The 26,221-nt window shown below is 46.5% G+C and overlaps 1 protein-coding gene across 4 annotated transcripts in view; it reads left to right on the plus strand.

Moving 5' to 3' along the window:
- The window catches only part of rnf123 (ring finger protein 123), a 113,668-nt gene extending 99,514 nt beyond the window's left edge, over positions 1 to 14,154 (plus strand). For 2 of the 4 annotated variants that reach the window (XM_080301107.1, XM_080301105.1), the window contains 3 exons: positions 10,041 to 10,126; positions 11,799 to 11,902; positions 12,028 to 14,154. In XM_080301107.1, coding sequence (XP_080157233.1) covers positions 10,041 to 10,126; positions 11,799 to 11,902; positions 12,028 to 12,064 — 227 coding nt within the window. In that variant the 3' untranslated portion in view covers positions 12,065 to 14,154. The other 2 variants (XM_080301106.1, XR_013908942.1) reach the window with 2 other exon arrangements.
- The last annotated feature ends 12,067 nt before the right edge of the window (positions 14,155 to 26,221 follow it).

Below are 26,221 nucleotides of genomic sequence, written 5' to 3' on the forward strand. Positions count from 1 at the left end.
CTTTGAGCTGAATTATAAACCAGAGGACAGAAAATGAGTTACAGCTTGTGTTTGACAGCTGGATTCAGAGACACGTGGAGCTCTGTAAGGTTGTTTGAACTGTCAGCAGAAATCTTCCTGTGAGTTTGTTGTCATGTGACCGTGTTGGTGTGAGATGCAGAACGACACGATATCGTTCACATCAGCGAGCATTGAGCTACGACGCTTTTCTTCGGTAACATTTTGTCGTGTTTCTCCTCAGAGTTCTCCTGCAGCTAGAAATTAATCAAAGTGTGAAACCAGACCTGAACTTCAAATTGGATGTGAACAGCAGAGCTCGCTGATTTAAACGATGCTCTGAGGACGAGGACTCAAGCTGACCGATGCAGGCTCCTGTGTTTATCGCGTCAGACTCATGTTTTTGACTCCAATCCCGTCCTCGTGCGTCCTCAGCTCCGCAGAGGATTCTCACTCGGGCGAGTGTGCAGGTCCTCTGATGCTGCACAGTGATGATCCTTACTGTAGTTTGCTAAAGGTAGCTAAAGATAAACTTGGTTCTTCCCAAACATTTTTAGTTTTGCATGTTTTATCTTCACTTTTCTGGGTTTTCTCCAGATTTTCAAGTTTCCTCCTCCCATCCAAAGACACATGTTAGGGTCACCAAAGCAGTCTTAGAATAGATGCACAGATCACCTTCTCCATGAGCTCAGGGGGCCCTGAGGTAGCCAAGACACGAGCGATCTCTCCTGGGCCAGTTGGGCACACCTGAAACAGCTCACCTGAGAGGCTGTAGCAGGCTTCAAGCACAGATGCTAAACTACCTCAACTGGCTCCTCCCAGTGTGGAGGAGTACCAGCTGTACTCCAAACTCCTCAACCCACGACGGAGCCCAGACTCAGTCGAGCTCGTTCCCACTGCTTCTGTCTTTCAACCAGTTTCTCCTTCACGCTTCTCAGCTCCTCCTCCTCCTCTTCAGCTTCTGCACCATTCATCTGTCCACGTTGAAGACCCTGAGACCTTTCTTCAGCTGAGAACGTCAGCATCAGACTGCTGATTCTCATGTCAGACACTTTAGACCAAAACCAAACCGTGCTCTGGTCCAACGTCCTCAGGCAGGTGACCGGTCCAAGGTGTACAGACTCACTCTTTATCTCAGGGGTGGGGAACTCCAGGCCTGCAGGATCTCACCCTGGGTCAACACACCTGAATCAAATGATTAGTTCATTACCAGCCTCTGGAGAACTTCAGGACATGTTGAGGAGGTCAGTTATCCATTTAAGTCAGCTGTGTTGGATCGAGGACACATCTAAAACCTGCAGGACAGCCCAAAAGGCCACATCAAGCTAACCCTCAGCATCCTGCACTCAGAAGCTGATAGGACAGCGTGATGCTGCAGTGAGTGCCTGTGATCGGTCCACTGTAGGAAGTCTCAGGACATGTTCTTATCTGCAGTGTTCAGCACACGTATGTTAGCTCAGCGTGGCCCCTGTGGATGGACTGATGTTATCTCCAGATATTGTATTGTATTGTATTTAAAGATGGCGCCGGTGAGGTCGGCTGCCGTCACGACTGCTCCGACCACTTTTTCTTTGTCTTTGTTTTTTAAGTTAGTTTTCAGCGTTTCTAAATCGGCAAAATCATCACCATTGGGTACATTAGGTATGACAGTGACACTCTTGTTTCTATTGGTTTACAATGTACTCACAATTCGAAGTTTTTAACTCCGGATCCGAGCTGGCCGAGTGAGATCTCGAGGGAGAACAAAGGGAAGCGGCGGCGGCCTAGAGGGAAGCGAGCCGGCGTCAGGAACAGGCTGAGAGCTCGTGCACACCGCACACCTCTGCCTAGCATCCTGCTCGCCAACGTCCAGTCACTGGAGAACAAGCTTGACGACCTCAGGGCCAGGATAAAGTTCCAGAGAGACATTCGGGACTGCAATCTCCTCTGCTTCACCGAGACATGGCTGAACCCAGCGGTGCCGGACCACGCCATCCAGCCGGCCGAGTTCTTCTCGGTTCACCGCATGGACAGGACACGGGACTCGGGGAAGTCAAGGGGAGGCGGCGTGTGTTTAATGGTGAACAACAACTGGTGCAACAGTGCGAACGTTGTTCCTCTCACACGCTCCTGCACACCAAATCTGGAACTACTGTCCATCATGTGTCGTCCTTTTTATCTACCTCGGGAATTTACATCGGTCATTGTAAGTGCCGTTTATATTCCACCACAAGCGGACACGGTCACCGCCTTATGCGAGCTGCATGAGGCACTCACACAGCACCAGACACAACACCGGGACGCTGCGCTTATTGTGACGGGGGACTTTAATAGCGCCAACCTCAAACGCGCAGCGCCGAACTTTTATCAACACATCACCTGCCCCACCAGGGGTGGAAGGACACTGGACCACTGCTACACTACGGTCAAGGACGGCTACAAGGCACAATCCCGCCCTCCTTTTGGCAAATCTGATCACGCCGCCATCTTCCTCATGCCAAAATACAAACAAAGGCTGAAACAGGAAGTTCCGGTTCAGAGGAAGGTCGCGCGCTGGACGGATCAATCGGTGGCCGCGTTACAGGACGCACTCGATGACGCAGACTGGGGCATGTTCAGAAACAGCTCCGATGATGATGTCAACGTGTTTACGGAAGCGGTTGTGGGATTCATCGGGAAACTAGCGGATGATACCGTGGAGACAAAGACTATCACAACGTTTCCTAACCAGAAGCCGTGGGTGGATAAAACCATCCGCGACGCTCTGAGATCCCGCACCGCTGCCTACAACACGGGACTCACAACGGGGGACATGGACCCGTACAAAGCCGCGTCATATAACGTGCGGAGGGCGGTGAAAGAGGCGAAGCAGCGCTACGGGAGGAAACTAGAGTCACAACTCCAACAGAGTGACTCTAGGAGCCTGTGGCGGGGACTAAGGACAATAACGGACTATAAAGCACCAACAACCGGTATGACGAACGCGGCCGTGACTCTGGCAGACGAGCTGAACACTTTCTATGCTCGCTTCGAGGCTGCAGCTAAGGTCTCCAACAATGCTAGCGTTAGCGGCGCTAACGGCTGCAGACAGGAAGATACTGCCAGCACCGGAAACGTGCTCGTCATCTCCGAGCATGAAGTAAGGAGAACCTTCAAGAGAGTGAACACCAGGAAAGCAGCAGGACCAGACGGCATCCCAGGTCGTATCCTCAGAGACTGCGCATACCAGCTAGCTCCTGTGTTCACTGAGATATTCAACATCTCTTTATCTCAGTCGGTGATCCCCACATGCTTCAAAGAGTCCATCATTGTTCCTGTCCCGAAGAAACCCCACCCTGCTTCTCTCAATGACTATCGCCCTGTAGCCCTCACCTCAGTAGTGATGAAGTGCTTTGAACGCCTGGTCAGAGACTTCATCATTTCTTCACTACCAGACACACTGGACCCACTACAGTTCGCTTACCGTCCAAATCGTTCCACAGACGATGCCATCTCTCATCTCCTCCACACATCACTCACTCACTTGGACACTAGAAGGGGGAATTATGTTAAAATGCTCTTCATAGACTACAGCTCTGCATTTAACACCATAATTCCCTCCACACTCACCACCAAGCTGGAGCATCTGGGACTCAGCTCATCTATGTGTCAGTGGATCTCCAACTTCCTAACTGGCAGACCACAGGCAGTAAGGATGGGCGGACATGTCTCAGCCTCCACCACTCTCAGCACTGGAGCCCCCCAGGGGTGTGTTCTGAGCCCCCTGCTGTACTCTTTGTACACATATGACTGTGTGGCCACTACCAGCTCCACCACCATCATCAAGTTTGCTGACGACACCGTCGTGGTGGGCCTGATCTCTGATAACAACGAGACGGCCTACCTGAAGGAGATTAGGAATCTGGAGAACTGGTGCCAGAGGAACAACCTCCTTCTAAACGTCAGTAAGACAAAGGAGCTGATAGTGGACTTCAGCACTAAGCAGGAGAGGAACTACCAGACCCCCGTCATCAACGAGTGCCCAGTGGAGAGAGTGGACAGCTTCAAATACCTCGGAGTTCACATCACGCAGGACCTGTCATGGTCCTGTCACATCAACACCGTGGTGAAAAAGGCCCGACAGCGTCTCTACCACCTCAGACGCTTGAGAGACTTCCAACTGCCCTCCAAGGTGCTCAGGAACTTTTACTCGTGCACCATAGAGAGCATCCTGGCGGGAAACATCTTAACCTGGTTCGGGAACAGCACCACGCAGGACAGACGAGCTCTACAGAGGGTTGTGCGGTCAGCTGAGCGCACCATCCGCTCCGAGCTCCCTGACCTGCACTCAATCTACAGCAGGCGGTGCCGGACCAAGGCCAGGAAGATGGTGAAGGACCTCAGCCATCCCAACAACAGACTGTTCTCTCTGCTGAGGTCAGGAAAGCGATTCCGCTCCCTGAAGACCAACACAGAGAGACTGAGGAGGAGCTTCTTCCCGCAGGCGATACGGTCTCTCAATCACACCACCACACAGTCCTGACCCACACATATGGTTCTTACACACACACTGGACTTTCTGGACTTTGGTTTTGCACAACACTGGTCACTATATTCTTCATTTCCGGTTAATACTTGTACAGCTGCTGTTATTGTGTATATATTTATTTATATTTAGATTTCTTCATACATTCTTATATAGTTCTATATTGTGTATTGTGTATTTTGTTGTACAGTTATTTTATTTTCAACTTTAATTTATATATTTTATCTTATTCTTCCCAGTTAAATTTACCCTTCATTCTAATTTGTGTTGTACAGTTATTTCATTTTTAACCTTAATTTATATTTTATTCCTTCCTAGTTAAATTTACCCTTTTTAATTTTTCATATTTATTTCCTATCTTATTCATAGCCTTTTCCTTTTTTGTTTTCTTTAGGTCACGAGCAGTTGTCCAAGCATTTCACTACATATCGTACTGTGTATGACTGTGTACGTGACAAATAAAATTTGAATTTGAATTTTATTTATTTTTACAGTGGAAACAGCATGTCAGTGATCCATGCATCATGCTGCATTCTCATTGGTTGATGAGGACTTACACTGTGGCCAGTATAAATACGTTCCCAGACCATTAACGGTTAATTTCACTGAGGTCTTGAAGGATGATTGCTCTCTCTTACTTCATCTGTTAGAATGAATATTAATGAGCTGAACTATCTGAAGTCTCCTGTAATGGAGTCAGAGGTTGATGATGATTTGCATACGTGCGGCCGTGTGGAGGAGGTGGGATCAGAGCGACAGCTGCTGAAGAGCGAGGAGGCGGCGGCTGAGGGAAACTCCAGCGGCTGCGCTTTCACACCAGATTTAGAGAAGAAGAGGGCGAGAAGGAGCTGAAGATGACGAGGAGCAGATGGAGAGAAGCAGCAGGAGTGCATGAGCGTGCACGACTCACGAGTTTACCTGCAGAAAAAAGTATGTGTCAATGAAAGTGTTTACGTTTCATCCTGTCAGACAGGAAGTGACCATCTCTCTGCTCCTCATCAGCAGAAATGTTTCGTTCCCCCTTCGTAACACCTGTATGCTGGGGGGATGTTTGCATTGTTAGGGGCGTGGCCTATTTGACTGACAGGTGGGCTACACCGGTGCAGGTTCGGTCTCTCGCTGTTGACTGTGTGACCGGTAAAAGGCTTCAGTCGGCCCATTCTTGTGAAAAACACGAGCTCTGTAATTCTTCTGACACTGATCTGTTTCACAGTCTGAGGAGAGACCCACTCCACTGTTATCAGAGCGTTTCACACCTTCGAGTGGGCGTAAATCACTTCATATGAAAACATAATTTTAACATTTAGCCGCTTTGCTGTAGATGCAGTCGGCTCGTCACCAGCAGCTCATTTCCATCTTTCTGCCACTTTTCCACTCATGTCAGCTGCTGCTTTCAGCTCATTATGTGACCTCGTTCAATCGAGAGCTGCACAGTTAGCGTTAAAAACAGAATAAATTTAAAGGGACGGGATTCTTTCATCACAAACACAAGTGTTCAGACTCAGATCAGAGAGTCGCAGGTTGGTTTCAGGACTGGAAAACAAAGGTGGTTTTCAGTAAACGGTTTCTTCTCTAATCTTCAGTCGAAAAGCAGCGAGAAGAGAAAAACATCAGGTGATGAAATGAGATGAAGGTGAGGTGGGAGGAAAATGTGAAGGGAAGCGGACTGAGCTGAGAGAGTGAGGTGTCAGAGGTCCAGAGTCTTCAGAGACTTAAATGAACAATCAGCGGCAGAGAGGAGAGGAAGGTGTCAGGCGAGGAGGAGGAGGTGCTGAAAGGAGACGCAGCCAGGGAGAGAGTATTGATTCCTCTAAACGCAGGGGATTAACGGCGGTGAGGAGGAGAGAGAGAAGAAGAAAGCAGAGGTGACGGGTAATCACCCGACAGGCGGGTTCCCGCCTGCCGCGTGTTCCCTGGAAGCAGCTTTTGACGGCATGCTGTGTGCGAGTTTTTTTTAATTAACTTATTGGGAATTTCGGTTGTTTATAACCCACACCTGCCACTCAGGGAGAATAAGGGTGACCCAAAAAACCCACATCAGAAAATCCTGCTGATATCTGCACTGATGTGGACGGGTGGCGTGTCAGGATGCCATGTCAGGATGCCACGTAGGTCGATGGAAATGGAAGTGATCAGCCTACAGAGGGCTCAGTTCAAAGACGCCCTGAAAATCAATGTGAAAACATGATGCAGCGGGCGCTCGGTAGTTTGGACGGCCCCCACGTGCTTGTACACATGCTCGATGTCACGCTGTGGTGGGCGTAGTTTGTGATGTGGCGGCAGGGAAGGCTGACACACCGGAGCACCATCAGCAATCACGCCTCTTCGCATAAAAACAATGAACTGGGTCCTGAGTTGTGTATGTGTGGCTGGCCCGGTGTGTAAGTGACGACAACTGAAATAAAGGAAAGCGTTTGAAAGTACAAGAACGTGGTCGAGTCTGCCACACATCTTCTACACACGTCATTCTTAATGAGTTGATGGATGGCATCCTGGGGAACTCCTCCCACATCTGGACCAGCTCATCACTGAGGTGCAGCCTGGCGGCGTCGGGTGGACCGAAGCATCCTGTCCTACAGCTGTACTGTTGGATTCTGGTATCAGTATCTTCATCTTCGACCCAGGGCAGGCGCTGACACGGGTCCAGTCCATTTATGAAGTGGCTCCCCGCTGCACAGCTTACACTACGCTGCGCAGCCGGTGTTTCAGTTCAGCTATCAGAGTCCTCCAGCTGTAGACCCTTCCTGTTTGGGGGGGGTCTCATTGAGGTCTGTGCTGCACCTGTTGGTAATTTCATTAACAGCACAGTAGCTGATTACACCTCCTCTAATGACCTGAGCAGATCAAAATCCCAGTTTCACAGACTTGATGTTGTACTCTGATTCAAAAGTGCTGCTTTCATTCTTTGAACAGTGTTACAGAGTGTTACAGTGTGACAGTGTGTTAGTTACAGTGTGTTACAGTGACAGTGTGTGACAGTGTGTGACAGTGTGTGACAGTGTGACAGTGTGTTAGTTACAGTGTGTTACAGTGACAGTGTGTGACAGTGTGTTACAGTGTGACAGTGTGACAGTTACAGTGTGTGACAGTGTGACAGTGTGTTAGTTACAGTGTGTTACTGTGACAGTGTGTTACAGTGTGACAGTGTGACAGTTACAGTGTGTGACAGTTACAGTGTGTTACAGTGACAGTGTGTTACAGTGTTACAGTGTGTTACAGTGTGACAGTTACAGTGTGTTACTGTGACAGTGTGTTACTGTGACAGTGTGTTACAGTGTGACAGTGTGACAGTTACAGTGTGTGACAGTTACAGTGTGTTACAGTGACAGTGTGTTACAGTGTTACAGTGTGTTACAGTGTGACAGTGTGTTAGTTACAGTGTGTGACAGTTACAGTGTGTTAGTTACAGTGTGTGACAGTGTGTTACAGTGTGACAGTGTGTGACAGTTACAGTGTGTGACAGTGACAGTGTGTTACAGTGTTACAGTGTGTTACAGTGTGACAGTGTGTTAGTTACAGTGTGTGACAGTTACAGTGTGTGACAGTTACAGTGTGTGACAGTGTGTTACAGTGTGACAGTGTGTGACAGTTACAGTGTGTGACAGTGACAGTGTGTTACAGTGTTACAGTGTGTTACAGTGTGACAGTGTGTTAGTTACAGTGTGTGACAGTTACAGTGTGTGACAGTTACAGTGTGTGACAGTGTGTGACAGTGTGTTACAGTTATCAAATCAAATTCAAATTCAAATTTTATTTGTCACGTACACAGTCATACACAGTACGATATGTAGTGAAATGCTTGGACAACTGCTCGTGACCTAAAGAGAACAAAAAAGGAAAAGGCTATGAATAAGAAAGGAAATAAATATGAAAAATTAAAAAGGGTAAATTTAACTAGGAAGGAATAGAATATAAATTAAGGTTAAAAATGAAATAACTGTACAACACAAATTAGAATGAAGGGTAAATTTAACTGGGAAGGAATAAGATAAAATATATAAATTAAAGTTGAAAATAAAATAACTGTACAACAAAATACACAATACACAATATAGAACTATATAAGAATGTATGAAGAAATCTAAATATAAATAAATATATACACAATAACAGCAGCTGTACAAGTATTAACCGGAAATGAAGAATATAGTGACCAGTGTTGTGCAAAACCAAAGTCCAGAAAGTCCAGTGTGTGTGTAAGAACCATATGTGTGGGTCAGGACTGTGTGGTGGTGTGATTGAGAGACCGTATCGCCTACATCGTTACAGTGTGTGACAGTGTGTTAGTTACAGTGTGTTACAGTTACAGTAGGTTACAGTGTTACAGTGTGTTACTGTGACAGTGTGTTAGTTACAGTGTGTTACAGTTATAGTAGGTTACAGTGTTACAGTGTGTTACAGTTACAGTGTTACAGACTCCACCTGTTTCTGAAAGAAAAAATGTTTAAAGCTCGTCTACCGATTCAAATGACGGTGTGTTCAGAGTCTGAACGAGATTATTTCAGGAGGTTTTCTTCTCAGCAGCAGCCTGACTGCTGTGTGCAGTGGGTGGTGAAAAGTGACAGAGGAGGACATGCAGGAGGAGGTGGAGGCGTGACATCCAGGTGTCGATAGGTTGGAGGCTCCGTGCTGTGTGGCTGCAACAGAGAGAGACGGGTGGACAGCGGGAGGGTGGGAGTCAAAGGAAGGAATACATAAAGGAGGGATTTGTGTGGACGTGTTAACTGCTGCCACACAGAGCAGCTCAAGATTTGTGAGGCTGGAATCATTATGCACATTTTTAACATTTTTCTCTCTTATTTTGAAAGTCTTTGTGTTTCCCTCTCAGATGAGTGGGTGCAGCATCACCCACAGGTTTGTGGCAGCGTTACCATGATGGATGTTGGTTTTCTGCAGGTAGAGATCTGTGTTGGTGTTATCCACAGCAGCAGAGACGGCTGCTGATGGGCACGCAGTCACGCCCAGGTAGAAACTGGAGCTCCGCCTTCTGGACGCTCTGTTAGTACAGTAACCTCACAGCAGCCATGTTACTGGTCACATGACTCATTCAAAAGGCTCCAACAGCACAAACAGGATGCAGAGGTCCAGTTCAGCCTATCAGACACCTCTCAGTCAAAGGCCACGCCCCTAACGATGCAGACTTTAAATGATCTATGTAGACCAAACAGCTTGTGCCGTTTGTTAAACTGTCAGTGTGACCTTTCCCCTCTGTGGGAGTTTCACTCTGTTGATGAGCACGCTGACCGGCACCTAAACTTTACAGATGTGTGCCAGGGAGGTGCTGGGAGGAGGTGAGGAGGAGTGGAGGAGTGGAGGAGTGGAGGCTGAATCTAGTGAAGAAAGGTTGTGAAGTGAAAACATATGAAGGGAGCAGATGGGCTGAGAAGGCAGCGAGTGTGAAGAGCGGGTGTTGATGTCTGCGGGAAGAGTGTTTCCCTTCGCGCCCGCGGCGTTAACTCACATGTCCCATCATGCACTGGGGCGAACGCCGGCAACAGAGACAACAAAGTGACTGATGAGTTTGTCTTTCTGTCCTCAGCCCACCAGCGAGGAAGACCTCTGTCCCATCTGCTACGCCCACCCCATCTCTGCCATCTTCAAGCCCTGCTCACACAAGTCCTGCAAGTGAGTCGCGCGCACGCACACACGCACACGCACACACACACACACACACACACACACACACACACACACACACACACACACACACACACACACACACACACACACACACGCACGCGTCGGGTATTCATATCTAATTGACATAATAGACAACCCCTTACCATAACCTTATCGTAACACTGGCACTAACGCCACATTCTGAGTCTCAAACATGCTGGTGGCGGGCAGCACATCCCGAGTTTACAGGACGCTGAGACGGCGATGAAGAATGCCTTGCTCGGTACAGCTGATGACGTGACGGCGAGTGTGGGGCAAGCAGGATCTTGAAAGTGTGAGATTGATCCTGCAGACGTCCTGACACACACAGATATGGCTGACTCGCACACTCTCACCTGTGTGTGTGAGTCAGCTGTTTCCTTACTGCAGCTGGACGCCGCCGTGGGCGCAGACCTCGTTCATATCTGGATGCATATTTCATGCTATCCTGAAGGTGCGCTTGATTTAGCTGAGCTGGCACGCCGACTCAGCGGCCGTATGGATTGCTGCAGCATGATGGAGAGCGCTGTCACCGGGTGAACCAGCTGATTCCTCCTCGTGACAAACGGACCCGTGAGAGCAGCTCTGAGCGTTCACTCGGGCCCCTCTAAAACACACAGACAGGTTTCAGTGTGTGTCACACATCACGCCGGGTGAAACGAAGCTTCAAAACGGATCAAACGTCGTGTCGTCTGATTGGACAGCTGTGTGTTGTCGGTCCTCTGGCAGCTTTCTTGGCTCAATAACGACTTAAACACCGTCAGAAAAATAATCTTAATTCTGCCACATTATTCTTTATTCTTACTGAACCTTTCAAAATAAAAGCCAAAACCTTCAAACCAATATTACCACCATTAAAAAACATCTAAAGTAACATTTAATTGTATAGCACCTTTCAAAATAAAAATCACAAAGTGCTTCACAGAAACGCTAAAACACAGAAACAAAAATGATTTTAGCTGTTTTATAAAAGAGACTGCTGAGTCCACAGAGCTGAAGCTCAAAGGGAGAGGGGTCCAGAGTCTGGGGGCCACAGTTACAAAAGCTCTGTCAACTTTTGTTTTCAGCCTCATATGATGGACAACCAGCAAGCCCTGATCACATGACCTCAGGGACCTGCTGGGATGTAAAAGATCTCTGATGTATGTCGGTGCTCGTCCATGCAGAGCTCAGAACGTGCTGAAGAGGGAGTAAATACAACAGGAACAATCTGATAAACCCTGAGACAGAAAATCCCCCGACAGCTTCGTTAGAGTCGTTCAGGTTAGCCGCTGTTCTTTAAATATGGCTCATCGATGGGGTGGGCGCAGGAAGTGATGCAGAGCGGTGAAAAGCATCATCCCAAAGAACCAAAAGCACGACCTAAGTGTCGTCTTACAAAGAGATCCGCACATGACGTAGCCAGCAGGTCCTGGCTCGCCTTCATCTGTCTGAGTGTTTGGAGGCAGGTCGCCTCCCACAGCTGCAACCTGGCCCTCAGAGGTGGACCTGCAGCTCGCTGCTGCACGTGCTCACAGTAACCCTCCAACAGCAAAACGAAGATGTGTCAGCGCAGCTCAGTCACACATAAACACCTTACATGCTCAAAGCTGTTTGCAGACGATCACATGATCAGCGTAACTTCCTGTTTCCTCTGCAGAGCCTGCATCAACCAGCACCTGATGAACAACAAGGACTGCTTCTTCTGCAAGGCCACCATCACCGGAGTCGAGGACTACAGCAAGCCGGCCTCCTCCTAACACACACACACACACGCGTACACACATACACGCGCGCACGCACACGCGCGCACGCGCACACACACACACACACACACACACACACACACACACACACACACACACACACACACACACACACTACACGCGCACACACACACACACACACACATGCAGGGTGAAATGAGGCACCATAACTACACACAAAAAACCAGAGCAGTGATGTGAAGGCAGCAACAGAACCAGCTGTCACATTAGCACAACAGCACCTCCACCTGTCAAAGCGAGTACACCACGCGCACAGACACACACACAGACACACACACAGACACACACACAGACACACACACAGACACACACAGTGCTACAGGGCAACAGGATGCAGGCGTGTCGCCTCTGCAGAAACACACAAACAGGAAACAAAGGAGAACCTCATCCTCAGCAGAGGAAGGCTTCCTCCAGGACTCCCACAGTAATTTAACACAGACACACAAAACTCACATAAAACACACGAAAAGGTCGACAAAGAGCCAAACAACCGCAGATAGGATCCAGCGTCCTCCATCACCACCTGATCCACAGCTCAGAGAGCTGTACCTGTACACACACGCCTGCTGGACTGTTGTTACCCTGCTGTGACAGCGTTTCTGTCCTTATCACCGTCAGGCTCCAGATTCAGTGTCACAAACAAAGAGGGCGTCACTGCTGTTGAAAAGCTGCTTTAAGATAAACGTCCACATCATTAAGAAGTGATTTCAGGTCTCATAAACTTCATTCACAGCAGAACACAGAAACATGTGACCTGTTCAAATCGGTTAAATAAGCAAACGTCCATCCTTTAACTACAGGCTGCTCTTCATCAGTAAAATTCAAACCGTCAGCAGATGTTTGAACTGTTCTCCACGAATCAGAGAAAACCTGAACCTGGCGTGGATGAGACGCACATGTGTATCCGGATTACTGCGCTGATGATGATGACGGTGGTGTTTCTGCTGGAGGAGTCGTTGCGTGCTCGCTGTACTCTGCTGTTAGTTCCACAGTTATGATTTCACACATGTTCACACTGTGGGGCGCCGTTTGTAAAATGAAACATGCTGAAATTAACTGCAATATTTTTCCACATTTAGCTAAAAACGAGTCCTTTTTTTACAACATTTAGTAAAATACTTGTAACTTTTCACAGTTAAAACACAGTTTTGAATGTTAAATCTAAATATTATATTTAAATCTAAATGTTACAGGAAACTAAATATTTAGGCTAACATGTAAAATTTATTGTACGGATCAACGGAAATACCAAAATAAAAGCTTTACGAAAACCTCGGGAAAAAGGAGAACACATGAGAACCGTTTGGACTCAATCTACACATGGTTCATTTTCTTAAAATCACTTTGGACAACACTATTTTACGCCATTTAGCTGCTGGTTAAAGTTAGGTTATGGTTAGCTTTAGGGCTGGAACGTCTATAACCGCGGGACCGTCCACTGGGATTCAGCCATAACCCGGCGCGGACCATAAGTTTCCTCAGGAACGCCGCGGGACGTGACAAAACATCGGTATGCTACGCCCCGGGAGAGAGCAGACACAGCCCCGGGGCTGTGTGTGACCATCAGGTGTGAAATGACCCCTGCTGGTCACTTCTCACCGCCATGAGCTGCTTCACTTCTTGCCTACCAGCAGCGATTTAGCTGAGAACCTCCGAAGATCCGTTTCGTCGGCCATCCAAAGGTTCAGCAGTAGTGCGCTCAGCAGCTGCAGTCTCCACTTCACAATCGCTGCAGCACACGGACATGCTCGTAGGCAAGAAGTGAAGCAGCTCATGGCGATGAGAAGTGAGGGGGAGAGCAGACATAATCCGACCAATACCGGCACACTTTTGCACCGGAGGTTTTCGTAAAGCTTTTATTTTGGTATTTCCGTTGATCCGTACAATAAATTTGCATGTTAGCCTAAATATTTAGTTTCCTGTAACATTAACTTTTCATATTTAAAATTGTGTTTTAAATATGAAAAGTTAAAAAATATTTTACTAAATGTAAAAAAGTTCTTCACAAAAACATGTTTTTGTAAGGTTTTGAGCTAAATGTGGAAAAATGTTGCCGTTAATTTCACGTTACAAACGGCGCCTCATATCACACAGTCTGAATGCGACGCCGTCACTTTGTTTTCAGCATGCTAAGGACGGCGTGCCCCCGCGGCGTGTTTATGGCGTGTTAGCGGCACCTCTGTGTGCCGCTCCGGGCTCCTGTAACCACATTAAATTATTTATCCTGAACCAGCAACCGTCTCTGTTCATTTTGTGAATTTATTGATTATTACTGATTAGTTATTGGAGTTTCTTGCTAGCCGAGCCACCTGACCTCAGAGCGCTGACTCCGCAGTCTGACGTGAAGCTCGATTTTCTTCCTTTATGGGACAAACAGAAAAGGCTTCACTGTTCTCAGCCTGTCAGGTGTAGGCATGGGTATCGTTTAGGTTTTATCCGATACCGGTACCAAACCGGTACTTTTGAAACTGTGCCGGTGCTTAAAGAATGGAGAACACAAAATTGGTCCAAAAACCTCTCATGTTCAGCTGTTTTTTTGTAAAAAGATAACAATGTTAGCCTTTTCTGCAGCTATGGGGCATATATGGTATCACTCTTGGCTGGAAGCAGTGCTTAAACAATGGAAAAAACACCAACTTTGTCCAAAAACCTCTCATGTTCAGCTGTTTTCCTCTTTTTCTTTGGTCATTTTAGCCTTTTTGGCCAGGGTGAAGGGAGTATCTGCCATCAAACAAGAGGACAGCTGCATGTAGCTATGATGATGTTTGCTAGTTCACCTTACATGCATTAATGTAATAACGTGGTTAGCCTACTCAACGTAAATTACACACGAACAACATTAAGCTACTCACGCAGAGAAGAACGGCTGCTGCTGCATCATCATCCTCATCATTTCTGCTACACTGGCAGGGCTAGGGGCCAGGACTCTCCTCTTCGGGTTCTTGGGGGATGTTGCTAACTCCGGGTCCGATAACAGGCACCACACCCGCAGTAGATGTGCTCGGTGTGAGGTCTCGCAGCAAGCTATCAAATACGGCGCATTTCTCGGCTTTAAAAAAACGCTATGTGTCGCCAGGTGTGTCATCAGATTTGAGGTGTTACCTCCTTTGACAGTATCACAGTATCAGCTTAAAGCACTTGTTGCTGCTGAGTTTGCATCTTTTGCTGTGAATACGTACCTGGACCCGCCTACTATCCTTGGAAAGGTAAAATGATCCAAAGTGTATGACATCTCAGGAAAAAAAAAGCACCAAAATGTGCGCTGCTTTTCGGTCTGGTGACTACCGTTTATGTCAGAACCAGACCCAGATACCGGTACCCATCCCTAGTCAGGTGTCGATCGCTGGGTGAGATCCTGAACGTTGACGCCGCAGAAACCACCCCGCTGAAGGAGCAGACGAGGTGATGGAGCTCCACCCCTCACCTGACTCACCTGAGACGAACCAGGAGGCAGGAAACTGAACACATCTCTAAGTTACCGTACTCAAAGACCTGCTGTAAGAAACCGGCACCGTCAGGGTCACCTGGTCCAGCCCTAACTATATGCTTTAGCAAAAAGGAAAGTTTGAAGCCTAATCTTGAAAGTAGAGATAGTGTCTGTCTCCTGAATCCAAACTGGAAGCTGGTTCCACAGAAGAGGGGCCTGAAAACTGAAGGCTCTGCCTCCCATTCTACTTTTAAATACTCTAGGAACAACAAGTAGGCCTGCAGAGCGAGAGCGAAGTGCTCTAATAGGGTGATATGGTACTACAAGGTCATTAAGATAAGATGGGGCCTGATTATTTAAGAAGGGGACATGAAACGCTGCCCACATAAAGGCTCATTTACACCATGTTTAAAGTTTTAAAACATGTTTAGCGCCATCTTCTGTCAGTACGGAGCGTGACGTCTTGTGGTTGGTTGAGGCTAACAGACTCGCATTAGTTTATGTTAGCTAACTAGTAACAGGATGTCCATGTTACCGTCTGCAGCAGGAAGTGGCTGTTCGCTGTTTGGCTAGCTGCACTGAAACAGGATAATCCAGCTGTTAGCCGTGATGTTGGCGTTTGTAAATGAGCCTGTGTGAGTCACCACACCTGGAGTCCAACACTGCAGCTGTTCCTCACCGAGCCGTGAAATCTGCCTGCAAACGGATGTTTGTAAGATGCAATCAGCTCACTGTGTAATAAAATCTTTTTTCCCAACACAATCAAACAGTTTCCAGCATCTGCATGCACATCACACCAAAAACACAAGTTTCTTATGAAACATGATAGAAAATCCTGACATCCATCAGCAGAGATTTTATTGCATAAAGTAGAGCTGATTGCATCAGCTGATTGGTGTCAGTGCAGCCAAACAATGAAGAACCACTTGCTGTTGTGTGTCTAAACTTTTAAACACTTATTTCACAGTGTGTCAGAGTTATATCTGTCAGGGCGTGTGTGTGCGTCTGTGTGCGTGCAGCGTTTTTATGTCCTCTTTATTTAACAGCGAAGGAGAAGTGTGCTCCGCATGAAATGATCTTGTGTCTGTGTGCGTTTGCTTCACAGACTTTGTGTTTGTGCTTTCACTGCTGTTTTCTAATGAAAGCGCTTTGACTCGATGTGTAACAAACTGCACTCACACAGCATCCAGTCAGATGTCACACTGACCTCGGTTATTCCCCTGGACTGGACAGTCTGCAGTTCACACTCACAGTTTTCTTCATGTAGATTCAGGTGGAGTGGACAGAGGCCACAGGATCACTCTTCATCATGGCTTCAAACTCCTCATTTCACACCTGTAAACAAAGATGGCTGAAGCCTCAGAGTCCGGTGGATGACCTCTGTGCTCGTCGGAGTGACTGCGTGCTGAGTGTTGTTCCTGTGTGAAACCACAGAGTTCAGGTTGTAACCGGTGCAGTCAGGACGCTGGGGAAGGATACGACGGTCTGTATGAGCGGGTGATGTGGTCAGAGACGCAGCTTTGAAATATTTCAGCTTTGCTTTGAATCTGAAACCTTCAGCTCTGTACTAGAGATGGACCGATCCGATATTACGTATCGGTCCGATACTGACCTAAATTACTGGATCGGATATCGGAGAAAAATAAAAAATGTAATCCGATCCATTAAATATCACGAAAGCACCTCACAAAACTTGCAACACGCCGTAACTCGCCTCAGAACGTCGGAGCAGTATGCATCACGTGATAGAGCAGCTGTGGCATGCGGGACCTGTCGGTGGTCTGGATAGCATTTGGAGCTTTGCTAGCAACCTGGCATTTCATCTCCGACAAAGTTATCCCCGAGAGAAGTAAAGCAAGTGTGTAAGTCCATCTCTGAATGTTTGTAAAGCATTCCCACGTTAAGCTTAACGAGCGACTGCCTCTCGCTCTCCGGCTGCTACTTCAATCTTGAAACTGCTAATGATCAGCTGATCGGCTTTTCTGTTGTGAGTCTCTCTTGTTTGTTTTTGGTCCACTTTGCGCCAGAAAGAGAAAACTAGCGGCTGAACAACAGCAGCACGTTTAAGCTTGATAAGCTGTTGTTACAATTTATTTAATATTAATTTCTACACCAGGATCTTTTTCTACGTAGCTGACGGCTGGTAACTGTGCAGGGGCGGATCTAGCAAAGTTTAGCCAGGGGGGCCGATAGGGCATTAACTGGGAAAAGGGGGCACAAAGACATACTTTTCTTTCTTATTCTCATTTAAAATGTCGAGCTTTTAATAAATAATTATCTGACACCCAAAGTTTTAATTTGATGTAAAATGAATAGAAGTCAATTACTGTATATAGTGACTATTAAGTCTAATATATATACCCTAGTAAGCTATAGTACATTTTCCTTTGGGAAGGTACCATCTGTGCAGTCTGCAATTTTGTTGAAGAAAGATGTTGAATCTATTTAATATTTCTTGAAAAATAATTGATTTCTGTGCATTTTTTTTCACACTGCATCAAATTAAGGTTGATTACGTCGATTAAGCATCATGAGGTGGAGCGTGAGGGGTGGTTCCCTATTTTTTATTTATTTAATTTTGTTGTTGCTGGGAGTTGGAACCCTATTAGTTAGGTTGCTTAATATTTATGCTAAGTACTCTTTAAAATACCAGAATAGGGAGGATGGTGTAGGTCTAAGTTTATTAGATTGATCAGTATTGCTGAACTATGAAATATTTTTTTTGTATACAGGTATAACAGAATAGCTTTAGTGTAGTTGTTGTTTTAAACTTGAGTATGAACTTGCAGACTTGCAAAATGCAGCAAGATATTTTAAAAAACAGTTTCGTTGATTAAAAAACACTATATCGGATTCATATCGGTATCGGCAGATATCCAAATTTATGATATCGGTATCGGTATCGGACATAAAAAAGTGGTATCGTGCCATCTCTACTCTGTACACCAGATTTAAACTGTGGTGTGTGTGTGAGAGAGAGACCTGTTGGTCAGGCCGGGTGGACGGAGTTTATAGATTGAGACAGAAATAGCTGCAGCAGGGGTGGAGAGAGGGAGGAAGAGGAGCGGTGGTGAAGATGAAGGAGACGTGCACAAGGACAGCCAGAGTATTTATAGAGGAACAGGAGCCTTCAGTTTCCCCTGATCGATGGAGGAGCACAAGACCTGCACACAAATGGCTGTGTGTGTGTGTGTGTGTGTGTGTGTGTGTGTGTGTGTGTGTGTGTGTGTGTGTGTGTGTGTGTGTGTGTCTGTGTGTGTGTGTGTGTGTGTGTGTGTGTGCGTGTGTGTGTGTGTGTGTGTGTGCGTGTGTGTGTGTGAAGGTAAATGGGTCAATGACAGCAGCGGGGAAAAGTTTCCATGTTAACTGGAACTTGAAAACAAGCTCGTCCAGGCAGAGTGAGCACACCTCCACCTGCCAGGAGGAGCAGCACACAACGTGTGTGTGTGTTTGTTTTACATGTGAGATAAGTGTTCAATGTTATTATTTTTATTTATGTTGTTGTTGTTCTGTTGCTGATGATGAGCGATCACAGCATGTGGTTTAAAGATGAAGCTCTGTCTCCACCTGCTGGCCGACCCTCAGCCTCACACCTGCTGACTAATCACCTGTTCACACTCAGCGTTATGAACACACAGCAGTTATTAGTCACTGTGAGCTCCTGAGATTATTAGATATACGAGCCACTCATATTTTGCGCTCTCACCTGAGTGAAGCCACAACATGTCAGACTATAGATCGCCATGATTGGAGCTCAGCTGAGAGGAAAAGTGTGGAGGAGACGTGATGAAGTCAAAGGTCAACATGAGCACGTGTCGGACGCTCTACAGTTATCATGTGTTTAAAACTAGGTTTCATTTGTTGTCTTTGATTCACTGAACTACTTTTCTTTGTTGGGTGCTTTAACTCCTGAAGTTAAAGTTGCATAACAGCTTCATGCTGTTTTGTGATTGGCCTCCTCTGTGTGGGATAGGCTCCACCCCTCCAGCTGCGACCTTATACGTGGAGGTAAACGGATGGCTGAGTTCTCTGGGCCCTGTTTCAGGAAGCCGGTTTAGTGCAAACTCTGAGTAAGTATACGCTGAGTTAACGAAAACTCTGGGTTTTCGGTTTCACAAAGCGAGTTCAGATGAAGCCTCAGTGAGTCACTATGACGACACACTCCGTGAAGCTAACCTGCCCCCTAGCAGGTTTACTTCAACTAACATTGACCTTCTCCGCCTCTGTGTCGGAAACCTGACAGTAGGAAGTGTCAGACATGGCGTGTCCCTTCCTTGAAGAGCCAGTAGATGTTGAAGCCCAAATTCTCCGCAGAGCTCTCCGCCGGGAGAGAGTGATCAGAGCGCGTTTGGACATTTTATCATTTCCTGATGATTTCCTGTGTGAACGTTACCGTTTTTCAGCACAATCTATAATTTATTTGGATAACATCCTCAGACCTAATATTGCTCATGTGACACATCGCGGACATGCTCTCAGTTCATTACATATTATTTGTATCGCACTTCGGTTTTTTGCAAACGGCAGCTTTCTGTATAATATTGGTGATGCTGAGCACGTTTCCAAGGCTACCGTCTGTCGGGCAGTTGCACTGAAACGTCTCCTGTACTCGTCTGTGGTGTTCCCCGGTCACAGACCCACAAGATTTATCAAAGAGGGATGCCACAAAATTGCAGGTAGCAGGATGAACAAAACTTAATTTATGATGTGGTGATACTTGGACTACTACTTAAATTTCACATTTATTTTCAGGGTTCCCAGGCGTGATTGGCTGTATAGATGGCACTCACATTCCAATCATTGCTCCTTCAGTAAATGAAGGAGACTATGTGAACAGGAAGTCTTTCCACAGCATTAATGTACAGGTACATAGTTCCCTGTAGCATTTCAAACTAACAAATTATTTCATTATAGTAATGGATGCTAATTTGTGTTCTCTGCACTGTGAAGATCATATGTGATGCTGCCAACATTATCACAAATGTGGAAGCCAACTGCTCAGCCTCTGTGAGTGGTGGTGGTGGAGGACCCCCACCTGTTTTTCAGGCCTCTGCTTTTTTTCTGTTGGCTATAACGGGTCACATTTGAGCATACAGAGTAAGCAAATATGTACTTGTTGTGCTCAGATAATTTCAATAAGTGCTTACAGAGGGGAAATTAATGTAGCCTCTAACTGCAATTGATTTACATGGACAAACAGACCAAGCACTATGGCTCATAATACAATTACACCTTACCTGTTTGGACTATATTTTTATATTTCATTTTTACTTGCTGCCAGGAACGTTTGGGGCCTGTTGGGTTGCACCTGCGCTCACATCACGTCACAAAATAAAATGTATAAAATAACAAATAAAATAACATATGATAAAATAACGTGTTAAATGGGTGGAAATCCCTCGATCAATGTTTAAATTAACACTCACGCATTGACTCTGTCGGCTATGTTTTGCCATGCATGCTCCCTTTCTTTTGCAGCTGTGGCTGTGTTACTTTTTTCCGTGGAATTTGCATGTTATCAGCATATGCTGCCATCAGAATTTCGGCCTCAAGCGCTGTAAAATACATTGACCGCGCCTTCTTTCCCTCCGTCTCCATGGTGACTCGCTTAATCTGTGCTCCACTAATCAGGGCTTTATGTATCCTCGTGCGCGCGCTTAACTTGGGGTTAAAGCAACTCCGCGTTGACTGAACTAATTGTTATCAGCCTTTCTGAAACCGAATATTCCGAGTTGGACAGTTCGGGGTTACTCAACCCTGAGTATCGTTTTTCACTCTGAGTTTTCTAAACCGGCTTCCTGAAACAGGGCCCGGGTCACACCCAAACAAACTGTGTAAACCTCTAACATTCACAGACTGTTTATGAAGAAGCAGCCAGTATGGACGTGTGTGTTAAACCGGCAGTGTGTCTAATGTCCAGCAGGGGGCGACTCCTCTATGAAGGGGCTGAGGGCGCGCTGTGAATAATTTACCTGCAGTCACAATCCGGTCGTTAAGTGATGACGTGACGAATCCTACTTCCGGGTCTAAAGTAGTCTGCGTTTAATATGGCTTTTGTGTTGTTAACATGTTTAATGTTTTGTATTTTCTTCTATTTAATCTCAAAAAGCTCCTAAAACAGTCAGTGATCACTGTTGACCTCCCTCGGCTTTTATTACCACTAATCATTTATTTAAGCTCAGTTTTTAAAACCTTAGGATGTAACTACAGCCCAGCCCATGCAGCAGTATATGAATGACTAACCTCGTATTGTGGATGGATTATCTCAGTTGTTCTCCTGGCTGAAGTTTGGTCCTTTTACAGCATCCTGCCATGCGATTACATTTGTTCCTGACCACCGAGAACACTCACGTTAACTTTTATCGAGTGGAAAAAAAGTTAGCTTGTTTATATTATGCTAACATAGCTGTGTCGCTAGCGGTCACGTAGCACATCATTATATACCAGCTAGCCCAACTTCAGTAACCCTACAAACGTCACTGCTGTTTAGTTTTCTGTCTTCATTTATGTTGGAAGTGATAGCAGAGCTGTACGTTTTAATTTGTTTCCAAAACCCCGCAGTCAGGACATGCTATATTGTATTTAGATAGAAGCTAGCGAGCTAACTCCCTGCTAACTTCTAACTCCGTTAAATCTCATAAATTCCGTTTTCATGGATGCCTGGATGTTAAACTCAATTGTTACACCTGGTAGAGCAGAACGCTGATCATTTTATTAAAGATGAAAGACTTTAGACAGTTTTTCAACTCTCAGTAATGCCATAGTGATCGTTTGATATATGGACCTGCAGCGGAGTTTAGGCCCAGACACGGCTAGTGACGTCAGACTGAACGACCGGATTGGATCTAAATAATAAAGAAAGCAGCTTCAGTGCTCCCACCGTCAGCTCTCTCAGCAGAGGAGACACTGCTGCTGTTAGCGCTGCAGCCGTCTGAGTCACAGCTCTCTGATTGACAGCAATACAAACAAATACAAAGAAATCCTGAAGATCTTAAAACTCAGTCTGTGTTTGAGCCGTCAGCTGAAATATCAAAGAAGCTCCTCTGTACGTTTTATTATCTGACAGCATGTGGAGAGGGCCTGTTCAGGAGCGATGAGTTGAACCACTGAGGCGATGAACAGAGCGTCTACATGAGCGATGAAAAATAAAGTTTGGAACAACGATCGCTGATACAGCTTAAATTCACGGCTCTTTAAATCGGACACGGTTCGCTTACTGTGGAGGGCCAGGAGTGCCGAAACGACTGAGTCAAGTACATCATTAAATAATTAATGTTAATTACAGTGCCCATTAATTTAATTTAAAACATTAAATAAATAATGTATTTCCAGTTTTATGTAATTAATTATTGACACCGGTGACATGTGACAAATAAAACTTCACATTCTTGTGAGAAACTCAGTGGAGTCGTCTTCTGGGTTCACCCCACGTATCGGCCCTGTCACAATTACATCATAGCTTATGACATCATAACATATGGAAAGGAGTAATAAGGATCCAGAATAGAATCGATGGGAAACAGCTCCAGGAAACACACTCCACTCTCTCTCCGCGCTTCGCTCCTTACTCCTCTTCAGGCGCTCACGTTTCACTCAACGCCACGCCACGCCATGCCATGCCACAAGATTCAGGGAACCGAACAGGTCCAGGAAGTGGGAGTTGCTCAACGATCCAGCAAAGAAGAGTGCTGAGCCGCCATCTTAAATAGAGGCTCAGGCAATCAGGCAGATCCGTGGCACCTGATTACACCAGGTGTGTGGGCCAAGGGCGGGCGCCAAAGATGAGCTCCGCCCAGGCAGAGAGAGGAGGACAATAAACAGACATGTGGCCTGAAAATTTGATCAGCCAGAGAGACATGTAGACCAGGACAATAATGGCTTTGAGGACACCACGTGCAGAAATGTCCCAGCATGCTGTAAAGGGATCTCTGAGACGTCCCGACAGAGCGGACAGCACACGTCCTCCAGTCTGGAAGTCTGCGAGTGAAGCTGGAAGCAGCAGCTGGCTCCTTCAAACAGGACGTCAGGTGTTCTCGTCTCACTTTTGCATCCAGTGTTTTTCTGTCAGCAGCAGGTCCAGTTGTCTCTCCTTCAGTACTGCAGTACTTCCTCCTGTAACGGTCCTCCTCAGTCCCAGATTAATTTTTCTGTCTGACTCGTAGATAAACGGCAAAGAGCTTTTTCATAAACTGCAACTACATCAAACGGCAGCCGTCTGAGGTTTAAATGAAGGTCCCATCTCTAAATTCCCCGCTTACACATTTTCATATGTGTAATATTTCAGTTACAGCTTAGCCTGAATGTTCTGGTGCTCATCCACTTTATGACAACAATAATGGAAATATGTTTCAAGGTTCCTGTAATAGTTCAATTCAATACATTTGCATTTATATGGTTATATGTGGTGCCTCATGGCAACACCACATTGGTCGCACAATAATACAGAGAAAAAACAAAACACCCCGACAAAGTGAGTGTTTGTTTTCCCCACTTTTGCCAAAAACCCTCCTTTGTAACAGAAAACAAAACCTCCAGCAGAACCAGGCTGGAACCAGAACCAGGGAGGGAGATGGTGTCTGTCTCCTGAATCCAAACTGGAAGCTGGTTCCACAGAAGAGGGGCCTGAAAACTGAAGGCTCAGCCTCCCATTCTACTTTTAAATACTCTAGGAACAACAAGTAGGCCTGCAGAGCGAGAGCGAAGTGCTCTAATAGGGTGATATGGTACTACAAGGTCATTAAGATAAGATGCACATTCAGCTGTACTGATTGTGGGTCTGTTCATTGGTTATACTTGGATCATTCATGCAGTCTCATGTGTTTGTCAGCGCTGCCAGGCTTCAGCCAGCTATAAGAGATTCATAAACCTGTAAACATTTGATGTGAGTGGAATCGTCACATTTACTGTGTGCTGAATATCAGTCAGTGGCTCTATCTGCACTTCATCCAGCTGACAGCAGGTGGCAGTGTTGCACTTCACTGAGGAGGAGAAATGCCCTTTGTTTCTGAATGAATCGTCATCATCGCTGTGTGTGTGTGTGTGTGTGTGTGTGTGTGTGTGTGTGTGTGTGTGTGTGTGTGTGTGTGTGTGTGTGTTTCTGTCCATCTCATTATGTGTGTGTCCTTGGTGAACAGGTCAGAATTCAGAGCTGAAAATGAATCACACAAACTCTCTAACACACATTTAATCCAGGTAGGTGTGTGTGTGTGTGTGTGAGTGTGAGGGCGTGTCGGTAAGTTTGATTCGTTTTCATTTTTGCATTCCTTCCTCCACTGAGCATCTTAAAATGACATGTTGACATCTCATTTCATTCAGCGTGCGCACACACACACACACACACACACACACACGCAGACACACACACGCAGACACACACACGCAGACACACACACACACACACACACACAGCACGTGAACGTTTCCTGAAGATCCTTACAGAGATCACAGGCAGCTGCTCAGAGTTCAGACTGTGCTGAGGAATACAGGCGCTCACACCGGAGCTCATCAGCTGCGTATAAACTCTGTGTCTCCGTGTGTGTTTGCACATTTTCATTAAATAACTGGACCAATCATCATTAAGAAACGAGGGGTGGCTGTGCCTCCTGTGAACTGAACGTTCCTCAGAGGTCTGTGGAGCTGCAGCCTGAGTCCAGGTAAGGATCAGTAGCTGCTGTGAGAACGCAGAGCTGGCCACGAGGGTTTGATGTCGCCAGGGGCCCTCAGACGAAATCCTGTGACTGCACAGATCGATGAAACTGCGAGTTTACCAGACCTGCCGTAGATTTGGGACGCGTGATGACGAAGCGGATAAAAGTGAAACAGGGTATGAAGCTGCAGCGGGCGCTCCTCTGACGTCTGGTCGGCGTCTGCTCCACACCGTGGCTGCAGGTTATCGCTGACTGCAGCTGCACAGAGATACACGCAGTGATTTTACTTCATGAGACTTACACTTAAATCAAGCCTCGAATGCACCGAAGACAAAAACACAACAGGACCGCGTGACACACGGCAGCGCTGAAGGACCGCAACAGGTGAGTCACATGACCTAAATCACACAGGGGAGCAACAACACACAGGTGTGCGTGTGCGGGACGGGTGGTGTCTGATGCTGGAGGTCCTCGTAGAGTCCCGATGCACACCTGGGCGTGTTCCCAGTGTGACTCTGTTTCACACTGCTTAAGGCCGTGTGGACCATGGCGCCCCGCCGTGCCTCATGCTCTTCGATGACGCCTCGTACTTTATCCGTCACACGCTGATCATCGTCGGCGTTCTGAGTTTCCAGGCTCGGCTTTAGAGCCGATGTGTCGGGCTGAAGGTTGAGAAGGGATGGATTTTACCGCAAATGATGTTTTCCTAACCAAACATTTAATATCACAATGAGCAAGAGGGAAGAAGTGCAGTCCAACATAAAGACACCTGAGATGTGCCCCATGGCATGCTGGGTAATATCCCTGTGACTCCTCCTCCTCAAGATCCTTTATTTGTCACATGCGTGGTTATACAAATACAACACATTATATACATTAAAGCAGGGGTGTCCAACTCCAGGCCTCGAGGGCCAGTGTCCTGCAGGGTTAGATGTCTCCTTGATCCATCACAGCTGATTCAAATGGCTGAATGACCTCCTCAACATGTCTCGAAGTTCTCCAGAGGCCTGGGAATGAACTCATCATGTGATTCAGGTGTGCTGACCCAGGGTGAGATCTAAAAGCTGCAGGACACCGGCCCTCGAGGCCTGGAGTTGGACACAGCCTGCTGATGGATCATTTTGTGATCTTTTCTTGTTCCACTGTCTGCCTTTGCAGAAGTAAAATGAAAGCATCATTAGAACCTTTGTCTGTTTCTCTCTTTTGTCTCTTTGAAGCAGAT

This window comes from Astatotilapia calliptera, chromosome 5 (genome assembly GCF_964374335.1).
Source record: "Astatotilapia calliptera chromosome 5, fAstCal68.1, whole genome shotgun sequence".
Taxonomy (NCBI): domain Eukaryota; kingdom Metazoa; phylum Chordata; class Actinopteri; order Cichliformes; family Cichlidae; genus Astatotilapia; species Astatotilapia calliptera.